A 12,053-nucleotide genomic window follows, 5' to 3' on the forward strand; every position below is an offset into this window, starting at 1 on the left:
GTTTTCAAACTAAAAATTGATGAAGTGTGAGCTGCTACTGGAGGCACTCAAGGATAAGAACAACTACAGACTTTTATTGTGAAGGATTTGTTAGAAATACCACATTTAGCATTGATTTAGCTTCGCTGTCACTCTTTAAGGCTGCTCCTCTGTAGCCACAGCCACTATCTTTGAATCATAATGGACTTAAAAGAAGAAAGTCATGAGTTTAAACACAATTTTAAAAAGTTGTAATACAAGTTGCTGCAGCTCCTATTAAAGCCACGAGCAGGCCGACAGAGATGCGTGCATATTTTGCTGTTATACTGACATTAAAGTGAACACACATTTTACCTCATAACTGTGCTTCACATTAATCCCATCAATTGTTATCTGACTACTCTTTAGAGTCAGAGTGAAATATGATGATGAGTGGTCTCTGACTGATCTGCTGTCTCTCATATAGCTCAGCAAAGACGGTATAGAAATAACGCAAATATCAAACCCGATACCAATACTGATTAGATCTGGTCTATCTGTAAAATAAATCCACCTTTTTTTTATTGTTTTATTTACCATTAAAAGGGATCCACATACTAAAGTCACCTCACATTGTCATAATTAACTGACACCATGTATTGTGGAAACCAGTTATTTTTTTAAGTCTGATTTGCTGAGAAGGGACAGTGCATGTTCATCAAATAAAAGTATAGCTGGAGGAAATGAAAGCAGTAGTCAGACACTTATTTTCATCCCTAGTTCCTGGCCGAGGTATTGAAGAGGTTTCCTAAAATACATCAAAGAGTAGAAATGAAGGTTTCTAAAGCAGCCAAGCTCAAAGCTTCACTCTCTATGAAGACAGTTCAAAGACAAAACTCATATTATGTGGTTTTATTCTTACGATTTGAATAACTTTATTCATGTATTGAAGCTTAACTGGACATTTGTAAGAAGTTTAGAAACTGTTCCTCAGTTATAATGCTTGAATACACCTCTTTTGTTCAACATGCCTTGAATCAGAGCCGGTTCATTAGCCGTGTGTGATTAGCAGCTCTCTCCCCTGTGTGCGGATGTGTGATGAGAGGCTGGTGTGTAGGAGTGTGCAAAGCCTCAGATTAGCAGTTGTGTATTTGGAAACAAGCACACAATATTGACATTCACAAACGGAGAAAATGTCGCTTAAGGTGGTTTAAGAGTGTGATGCCAAAGCAGAATGCAGCTGATGTGAGAGTCACTGGAAATACTTGCACTCAACACTGGATGATTAAAATAAATCAGTCCTAGCAAGTGTCTGATTTATTTACAATTACAAAAAAGGTGGTTCTGTTTTTTTCTGTTAACAATAAGAAGTCACCATTAAGGCTTATCACTATAGGTGCGTCATTGTGCAAGTATTGATCAATGTTTCTGAAAAGATCTGCTGTTGTTGTATCTGTCATCCCCACTCCATTGTGACCACTGGACTGTCCCAGATGGTCACCATGGATGTCCTTCATGTCTTTTAGCGACTTAATTCTGTAGGTGAAGTCTATCCTTTGGTCACGTTGTTGCTTTTTCTGTGTATCCCACTGTCTTCCATGGTCTCCTTCATTCTCTCTATGCCTTGCAAATCCTCTCCTCCCCTGTCTGTCCATCACCCTTCAAAACAAAACCAAGTGTGTCTTTTTTTAATCTCCTTTCTTCAGTAAGTTGTGGAATAGAAAATGTGCATTATGAACTGGTTAAATGTCACTCTGATTGACCAAAAAGATCATAATATATCTCTTTTTAATTGCATTTGGGTGGCACTAAAATATGTTTATTCCTTGTCAGCAAAAATAGGCCAAAAGAGAAGTGCTGTTGAAAGGAGACAAAGAAAAGAAAGGGAAAGGGTCATGAATGTGACCCTTTTGTCATGTGCTGTTCCAGTGTCGTTCACAAAGTATTCATCCCAAGCCTTCATGTGATTCTCCTCGCATCTCTCTTCCTAGTGTCTGGTTAGGTTGACCGTGATCACCCAAAAGCAGATCTTCTCCTCTGAAAATAAGGTTACTCATACCTCCTCTCGTGGAATGCTCCTGCACGGATTTCTTCCTCTTCTCTCACATTATTTTGCTTGTCACTACTTATCTACTCTTTCAGACTTGAATAAAAATGCATAACAGTGTCACCGAATGTTGCGGACCAGTTTTTGATACACTGCTTAGCTCTGGCTTGAGCATGACTGAATGTGCGTGCATCTATATCTTGGCATCAGTGAGTGCTCTCGTAACCAAAACAAGATATGATGAAGCTAATCACTCTGACAAAGATAACATTCATCAAGACCCAGCAACTAAATGTCCCATTATGCTAAGCTAAACATTGACACTTGCGTTTGCAGCAGTTCCCTCAAGGCAAACCATGCATAGTGACTTACTTCCCTTGTGCTCCTCCTCTCCTAAGTGACACACCCACCACAGGCATCAACATACATGAATACCACTTTAGTCTTTTGGCTGCTGTTTCTATTAGGAATAAGATAAACAACACAAAGCAGCAAACAGAGGGGTTATGCCCTGTTATTTAGCCTTGCTTACGCCGTTAAGTACTCCCCTGGGCAGCACTAATGTTTGCTACAAGGAGGGATGATTATTTGGATGTTTATTATTGGATTATCCCATATTATCTTAATGTTTATAGCCACTTTACTGGTCTATAACTTGGCCCATATTTTTTTATGTTTGTGGAGATAAAAGACATTCAAAATGTCCTTTAAAGTGTAGAAATTAATGATAACTAAATGTTGATGCCAAACGTGGGAGTGTTCCATAACAGCGCTTTGTTTTTTGTCTGTTGAGCCACTGCTATGTTTGTAATTTGAGTCACTTTCATCCGTTTTAGGCCCTGGCCAGTATGAGCTTGAATACCCAGCCCATTCTGAACTTTGAGAAGTTTCAGGAAGGCCAAGAGTTACCTCTGCTCCCACCTGGAAGAGACAAAGCGTCACCGTCCTCCACAGAGTTCAACCCTCTTATTTACGGCAATGACGTTGATTCTGTGGATGTAGCCACCAGGTGAGACGTGAATGTTTCCCATTTTCATGTGCTAGGGAAATAAAGGATTTAGAAATTACAGGGAAGGGGCCAATTATCTGTGTTGATAGTCAGCATTTGGTCTTTTCACTGTGTTGCTGTTTTATCTTAAAGATAGCTGAAATTCATTGATGAAAAAGTATGCTACTATGTTAGTCCTGCAAGGCTTGTTCTACTCTCAGGCCTTGTTGTCCCTGTCTACAGTCTCAATCTTAATCATTCTCAATGAGCTCCATTTTGCCATTGACAACACTGAGGTGATGAACATAGTAATATATCAGTGGTTATAATCCAGTAGTACAATCTTTTATCCTGAAATGCAAGTTTACTTTGATTGCATTAGGTACACTGGTGTAGTGGTGCCTTCAGAAGTGAATATACCCTTAACATTTTTACAACCCATACAGCAAAGGCCTTGCTATAGGCTGCTCTTGCATACTTAGTATACCTGAAAAAAGAGCTGTGATATGGTTAATACTCAGGCTGACACTTTTCATTCGACTGGAGGGATGGTTGGTCAATATGCTCTCATCCGGTCAAAACTCAAGAGATTGAAAAACTTTTCTGCAGTCAGATCTCTGAACCTGTGTGTTTGTGGGCCTTGTCTGTGAATTCATTCCAAGCTGACATGACAGGTACAGTAAACCTTCACTGGGATTTTCAAAGTAAATTCCTGATCAGTTTGTTTCTGTGGCAAGATGACCCACGTTTTCATTTTTGTTATTCTGAAGTGTATCCGGGATAGTTTCTCGGTTGTTGCTGTAACATGCAAAGTTGCTTTGGTGTTTAACTTTCGTTTCTACTTGATGTATATAATTTAAAACATTGGATTATAAGAAATATTAACTCAAATTTGAACTCATCTCCTTCTACATCTTGCTCTCTGCTCAGAAATTGTTGTTGTGAACTTTCACCAGAGGCATGATGGGAAATAATCTCAAAGGAATCGTATTCTAGTCTTGTAGTTAGTGACCCACAGTCTTTGCAAAATCTTAGTCTGAGACTGAAAACTCACAGCTTGCTGACAATTGTCTTCAGATGTGAGAGGGTCTCAGATGTCAGTCTTTTTAGAGTCTTTTAAAAGTTTTTGCAAAGTTTTCTGGTGTACAGCCGGCAAAAGCAAACTAATCCGATCACTAAATGGGTCATTGAAGATTGTACACCATCAACATCAATAAAGACGAGGGGCTTCAAGGTGCCTCAGTTTACATTCACTTTGCAGCAGAAGTTACTTTATTCTTGATGTGTTTGTCTGCTGATGAAGTTTGCTGTTTATGAATATTATTGCTCAGAGGATTAAGATATTTGAATTTATTTTCCATTTCAACTTAGCTGAGATGTTACATTTTTTAAATTCCAGTTTGTTTGATATTTCTTTGTTTAAACATCATACTTGCATTTCTTTTATCTTAAACAAAAATGCAAGTAAATGGTAGTGTTTTCAATGTATAATTTATCATGATTCATCACAGCATAGTTATGTGATAAACTTGATTTTTGTAATTAACAGCAAAATATAATGCATAGATAAACTGTTAAAGATGTCCAGTTTTCAGAGATAAAAATTCTTCTTTCTTATGCTGTATGTATTTATCTTTAATTTATATTTATAATAAAGTAGCCTAGCTTTATTTAATGACAGGTTAGGTTTACGTAACTAACCAAATGTCCTGGATCTAAACTTGAATAATGAAACTTATCAGTGGCTCAGTTTTACTTTAAATGCATGTCACTTTCAAACATCAGTTATTATAAATTACCAATAGTTAGTATTGTGTCAACCCCTATTGACGGGTCCATGATATAACCAGTGGTTATTAATTTGTAGTGCCTGATATGGATTCCATAAATAAGCATATTTATATTATAAAAGAAATACCGTAATGAGAATGCTATTTTACCAATGGAACCTTTCTATATAGCTTTCAGCATTCCTATGAAAGTGTTTCTGATAAATCATGCATTAACCTTTAAATTGCTAGATCACTCAACACAAATTCAACTTCCCTTTTTAAGCATTTAAAGGCTACAAAATGAAAACCTCTACAACAACCTCACTCATTCTTAAACGTATTAATTGACTTGTTAATGGGTAAGATCTTGTAATCCACCTTTCATAGCAGCTGCAAGCCTTTTGCAATAAAACGTCTGCATTCCTGTGGAGTTATTCAACCTTTTCTTCTCCTCCTTGAGCAGCTGACGAAGAGAGATGCAGTGAAACAGCACAGAAAACAGGAACTGAGAAGAAAGAGAAAAGGCAGAAGGAAATGTTCTTTAAAGACTGCCTTTCAAGTAACATTAAGAGTCTAAAGCTACGTGCTGCATTATCAGACATAATTGGTGCAGCTGAATTTCTGTTACTGGAACATAATGATTTAGTTTTCTTACCTTCTATGAATATATTTGTGGCTGATTTATCTTGCAGCCCTTAATTGTTAAGCCTATATATCAAATAATTATTTTAAATGTGAAAAGGGTATTAAGCTTTAATAAATCTTTATCTTTCACAGGGTTGCCATGGTGCGCTTCTTCAACTCTGCCAATGTTCTCCAAGGGTTCCAGATGCACACCCGCACATTGCGCCTCTTCCCCCGGCCTGTGGTGGCTTTCCAGTCATCTTCTTTTCTTGCGTCTCGTCCCCGACGATCTGGCTTTGCAGATAAACTTTCTCACACCCAGGCGGTGGAATTCTATGGAGAATGGGCTCTCAACCCTTCCAACCTGGCCTTTCAGAGGATACACAACAGTAAGACTCTTTTAAAACCTGCTCCATGTTAAATATGCTGCTTATAAAATGTCTCATTAACATTGTTCTCGGTGCACTTGTGTTCCAGATGTGTTTGACCCCTCCTTAATAGGAGACAAACCTAAGTGGTATGCTCACCAGTTACAGCCAGTGGTCTACAGAGTTTATGATGGAAGCTCTCAGCTTGTCGAAGCTATGGCTGGTCCTTTGGAGGATGAAGGCAACGAGTCTGACCCCACAGACAGGTAGGAAAGACTGAGACAATTAAGAGAGTAGCAAACCAATTTACCCTCCATTTATTGTATCACTTCCTGTGAATAGTTTAAGTTTGAGTCCACATGTAGGCAGATATTTTTGTCCTCAGTTTTCAAACATAATGCTTCCAACTAGGGCTGTCAAAGTTAACGCGTTAATATCACGTTAACTCAGATTAATTTTAACGCCGCTGAATTTTTTGTCGGACGATTAACGCATGCGCGTTCTGTATGACCCTCGACCCATACCATAGTTTGCCAGACCAGGAAATGGCGCCGTCGTGATGCGGTACAAGCGAACAGAAATGGATACAGGACAGAGACTTTTGAACGACAGGTTTAGCTTTCAGATTATGTCAGATAAGACTAAAGTTATTTTCTCCTACTGTCGACATGAACGGAGTTACAGGAAGTTTGTAGAGTCTTATATAGTCCGCACCACTTGTAGCCATGCACACCGCTAATGCAGAGAGCTGCCCCTCTCACCGTGCTGGATTTGTTTACAATGGAGACACTCAGATAACTCTGCAGGGATGGACTCGCTATCTGGCATACCAGGCATTTCCCAGTGTGCCGACGCACTTTTGGGCCAGTATGATTTATTGATTCATTTGGGCTATTATATCTGCCATGAACTGGCACCACAGCTGCACTGACAGTTAATTGACTGTTGACTGGTCCGATCACGTCTCCTAAAGGTCTGTTTACCCCCGCTCCCATCCTCACTCAGCTCCTGCTTGAAAGTGAAAGTATTCGGAAAAAAACGAAACTTACTAAAACAATCGACTGGAACTGTAAATAAATGCCAAATTTAAATAACAGTCAATCAAGATGCTGTAGAACTGTCAAAGACTCTGCAGTCCCTATAGGAGAGGGTCTTATGCATGGTGAATGTACAGCTGCATCATGAGGAGGAGGAGGAGACAGAGCAGCAGAGGCTGGTGTGTGACAGGAGAGCAGAGGTTAGTGAATGAGCTCTGTAGAGTATCATAATATAAGCTGAACGCATTATTAGACTGTGGGTCTCCTTTATTTAGGATGAAAAAAATGGTTTTAGATTAAATCTGTAGCTCTTCTATGATCTGAAGAATGAAGAGATGGTTAAGTCCTCTTAGTACACCTTAAAAGTTCTCCTCTGAGACTTCTTTTACTTTGTGTGTTCATGAGTTTTGAAAAGAGGCTTCACATATGTGTTTATTGACATCATTCCAGTAAATCTACTGGACTGATGACAGTCATTTCTTACTGTCAGCATTTATTTAACATTTGGACTACATTTTTTAGTTTGAAAGTAAAAATATGATAAATAATAGCAGACATTTTTTAAGTAATTACTTGCTTTTTCTCTTGAGCAGAGCAGATGTGTCCACCTTACTCACATCAGAACAGTGAAACACCATTAGATGTGTCTGTGCCTTACTGCTGAGCTCTCAGCAGAGACTTGACTTCTTTATGTCCATGTGTGATGATGAGATCTGTTATTTGGTGTTCAGCTGCTGAGAACAGAGGATTTAACTTCTAGAAGTCTAAAGTTTTACTCTACATTGTGGTATTATTCAGTAATGTTACATTAAGGTCAGTATCTCCATCTGTTGTGGTATGTTGGGCTTGAGTTTACCATGTTATGCTCTAAACATATTTTTGCAGCATTCGGTATCTTTGAGCTCAGACTAGAGAATTTTCTGGATTTTATCTGTTGTTGTTTTGGGTTGTTGACATGAACAAACATGTACATAAAGAAAGCATTTTTGTCCACTTGTGTTGATAAGGGTATTTAAATCTTGAGAGATAGTACTGGAAGGTCTATTTAGAACAGACAAAAAAAGTGCGATTAATTTGCGATTAATCACGAGTTAACTATGTAATTTGTGAGATTAATCGCGATTAAAATTTTTAATCTATTGACAGCCCTACTTCCAACACATGCCATGTTCTCAAGAACGTCTTCGTCCACATGAAAACACAAAAAATCACTGTTACATGCTGTAAATAGTACACCATGTCAGTAGAAGACTGACCTTCACTGTGTGGGTGAAGCAGCGCAGTCTGACAGCAGCAGCGTCCTTGACAAGCAAACAGATTTGAATACAGTTACTCTCCAACTACGGTGCAAGTATTCAGACCCCCTTCACGTTTTTTGTTTTGTTATGTTCCATACTGATACTACAATCAATTAAATTGACATTGACATTAGTGTTAAGACCATTTGCAAAAAACACTTGAAATTTAGCCCAGGTTCCTAACATTTCTCTGGATCCTTGCTGAGATGTTTCTACACCTTGATTGGAGTCCACCTTTGGTAAATTAAGCCTGATTTATGCATCTCTCTATAGAAGGTTTCACAGCTGACAATGCATATCAGAGAAATATCAAGCTTAGGCATCAGTCAGCTCATGGCAATATTATTAATATTAATATATTAATATATTACATACTTGTCTCAGTGGCAGTGACAGCGAGGCGTATGATGACTCCAGCTCGTCATATTCATCACTCGGAGACCTTGTGAGTGAGATGATCCAAGGGGATATCCAGGGAGACACGCCGAGTGAGTTGCTTTTTCTTTTCATTGTGTTCTGATAAATTTGTGCTCTATGTCATGTTTTTCATATTTCTGATGTTTTAAATGACTTGTTATTGGCTCTGTAAAGCATTTTGAGTTGCTGTATTGTGAATGGTGCATAACAAATAAAGTTGCCTGTCCTTGCCCTTATTACAAACTAAACATTCACTTCATTTTTCCATTGCATCCTTGTAATATTTTTGCCTGTACTTCTCAGGCTTGGACCCACCAACCCATGCTGCCTTGGGAGACGCTAGTGAGGTCGAATTTAATGACTTTGAGGACTTCAGGGAAGGTCACGGCCCATCAAGTGGGGATGGTCCCGCAGAACCTTCGGATGGACAGCCTCTTCGCTCGAGCTCCAGCACAACTGCAAGCTCAAGCCCCAGCACAATAATCCAGGGAATCAACCATGTGTGTAATCAGTCTAATCACTGTAAATCGAATGTTAACCCTCTGAGGTCTAAGCATTCGCAGGTGCATTCCTGCTATGTTTTAATGCAGTTGAAACACTTATGTGAACAGGGGAATCTCACCTTTCACTTCCGCCCTCACTTGCAATCCCACGTTATTCACAGCCGAGGAGATTTAGGACCAATAAGAGAGCAATGGACACATGTCGTCACCTCTCATTCATTTGCACTAGATTAAACTAGGGCTGAATGATTTTGAAAAAATCTTTAATTGCAATTATTTTGAATCATATTGCAAATTCAGAATGAATTGTTGTATTGAGAGGATTGAACATTTTCATATCATTCTCATTTTGATTTAGAAAATCTTAGAAAAATAAGGAAAGTAGGATTTTTGCAAAGTATTTAAAAAAAATATTGACAGATGTTTGCTTGATGGGTGGAACATATCTCTGCTGCATAAAGATTTAATCAAACTGGTATTTTAACACATTTTTCATTTCAAATAAATATTGCACCTATTGCGATTTGAAAATTGCAGTTTGACATATTTCGATTTAATCTAAATTTCGATTAATTGCCCAGCCCTACTGTGGAGTGGTACCGAAATTCAGCTCTGAAATCTTTGTCTTAAATCAGTTCGATAGGTATCAGATGTGTCAGTACAGAAAATTTTAGTACTCATCCCTAACCAATATTTGGAATGAATATGTATTTTAAAACAAGGATCAACATCATGCTTTTACATACAAGCAAACACATTCATATGAACAAAACATTCGAACCTAAAGGTCAAAAATAGCCCAAGCAACATCATTAATCCAAAAATAGAAAGACCCAAGCAACACAAGAACTCAAAGACATACAGTGCTTAACAAATTTATGAGACCACCTGTCATATTTGTCTGAAAGACCATCCAGCATCATGAAGTGCTTTAGTGCAGACTCTTTCATTTTCAGTCAGCTCTTGACGTTTTACCATTTTGAACAGGAATGAGGAATTTCAAACTGAATTCACCCAAATTTGAACCGTCTCACTGGGCTTCTCTGAGAAGTCAGGAATGAATCAAGCATAACATTCAACCACTAAAACAATTTTTTCTGTTCAGGAATGCAAGTAAATAACTATAATTTGACATATTAATCAAGAAATATTAATGTGCTTTACACTTTTTTCTGTTTTTTTTTGTAAATCAGTAAATTTGAAAATTCATGGATAACAATAATGATATATTTTAGCATTAAAAATATCATTTGGGTTAAAGAGCTTCTACATATTGGTGTATTAACCATGGGTGGTCTAATAAATGTGTTAAGCACTGTACATTTGAGTTAAAGAGGAACAAAGGAGGTAGAACAAGACGTTATGAAAAGAGTAAATAAAATACTAGATGAGAGCAACATAAAGGAAGTAAAGAAATACAAAGAGGTTGTAAAACCAGATATATGCAATATTAAAACAAAAGCCTGAAAAGAAATAGAAATAAACTAGTTAAAATCAATAAAAACAAATTTGTGGAAATAAAAGCAGTGAAACAAACAGATGACCCTCATATTGTCTTGTTGTGTGGTGTAAAGCAGTGTTTCTCAACTGGTGGGTCGGGACCCAAAAGTGGTTCGCGGAGCAGTTTTAGTTGGTTGCAGATGTGTGTGTGGAAAAACATGGTGACAAAAGTCTATGAAGAACATGCAATTATACTGTTTATTTTACTCCGTTTCATTGTGATAATTTGTAAATTTAAATGTTTTATCTATATTTATCTTCTTTTCTTGCAATAAAAGAGCTGCTTTTACCAAGTTAATGAAGTAATTTCTCAAGAGCTCTGGAAATTGGCTTAAATGTACACGTTATCATGGGGAAGGAAGGGTGTAAAACATGCCAGTTTTGCCATGTCTCTTGTTCCTGTCATTAATTCTGCTCCATCCAAGATCTTCAGTGCAACATTTTTATTTACCAAATGTGCATTGTTGAAAATGGTTGGAAATTTGGGTCACAATTTGCCATCAAAGATTTTGGTGGGTCCTGAGGGTGGACCAGTTGAGAATCACTGGTGTACAAAACAATATTTCTGTCCACAGTGAGGCTAAATCTACATTTTCCTCATTAATCTGTGTGTGCATTTTTACAGGAGGGGGAGATACCTGAAATGGAAGCTTCAGTGAGTGCAGCTTTACAGAACCCCGCCCCGGCTTTGGGCAGTCAGCCGTTTCTCAGACCTGCTGCTGACTCCGGGCTGGCGGACCAATCCAACAAAAAGCAGGAGTATGATAACCCCTACTTTGAGCCTCAGTATGGCTTCCCCTCAGAGGATGATCCTGATGCAGAGGAGCAAGTGGAGTCATACACCCCTCGATTCAACCAGAACCTCAATGGCAACAAGTGTGTTAAACTTGTTCATCACTTGAATGAATGCTCTATCATCATTCAAACGGGCTCTCTGACCAAACCATGAAAAGCCGATCACAATCAAAACTCAGCATGTCAAATCTAAGAATCTCTCCATTCATGGTGGTCTGAATCTTTGGTGGTGTCATGTTGTGGTGTGGTGTGAATGCCTAAGACTTCCCCTACATAATTAACATGTTTGTGTTTATTAGCACATGCTTGTGTTGTCAGGGATGCACTGTAACTTATTTGACATGTTTTAGGGTGCAGCGTCCTTTACGTCCCAGCAGCCTGAGACTTCCAGGGGAGTCTGACGGGGAGGGAGACTCCCGCAACAGCTCACCGAACTCCACCATCTCCAACAGCAGTAACGATGGACTTGGAGGACTCATGTCCTTTGCCAGTAAGAATATTTTAATTCCAGCTGGTTTCTTCTCAGCTAAGCTCAGATGACAAATCAGAAAGTGGGTTGAGTTATGTGGGTGATGACCAAATGCAGCTCCAAAAATGGATGGCATTTAACAGACCTAAGATTAAACACCCAGCTGAAGCTTAACAAGCTGTTATTTTTGCACATATTTTACCTTTTAGCCTTAGTTTTTGTCTTTAGACAGAAATGATTGTTTTTGTCATATTTCAGTCATTTTATCTCATAGTTA

The 12,053-nt window shown here is 38.4% G+C and overlaps 1 protein-coding gene across 16 annotated transcripts in view; it reads left to right on the forward strand.

Moving 5' to 3' along the window:
* Positions 1 to 12,053, forward strand: part of madd (MAP-kinase activating death domain) — a 93,535-nt gene that overhangs the window by 30,182 nt on the left and 51,300 nt on the right. For 9 of the 16 annotated variants that reach the window (XM_041794450.1, XM_041795128.1, XM_041794792.1 and 6 more), the window contains exons 8-15: positions 1,950 to 2,006; positions 2,842 to 3,014; positions 5,543 to 5,778; positions 5,867 to 6,023; positions 8,477 to 8,580; positions 8,813 to 9,009; positions 11,138 to 11,388; positions 11,658 to 11,797. In XM_041794450.1, coding sequence (XP_041650384.1) covers positions 1,950 to 2,006; positions 2,842 to 3,014; positions 5,543 to 5,778; positions 5,867 to 6,023; positions 8,477 to 8,580; positions 8,813 to 9,009; positions 11,138 to 11,388; positions 11,658 to 11,797 — 1,315 coding nt within the window. The remainder of the gene's footprint in view (positions 1 to 1,949; positions 2,007 to 2,841; positions 3,015 to 5,542; positions 5,779 to 5,866; positions 6,024 to 8,476; positions 8,581 to 8,812; positions 9,010 to 11,137; positions 11,389 to 11,657; positions 11,798 to 12,053) is intronic. The other 7 variants (XM_041794629.1, XM_041795296.1, XM_041795382.1 and 4 more) reach the window with 1 other exon arrangement.

This window comes from Cheilinus undulatus, linkage group 1 (assembly GCF_018320785.1).
Source record: "Cheilinus undulatus linkage group 1, ASM1832078v1, whole genome shotgun sequence".
Taxonomy (NCBI): Eukaryota; Metazoa; Chordata; class Actinopteri; order Labriformes; family Labridae; genus Cheilinus; species Cheilinus undulatus.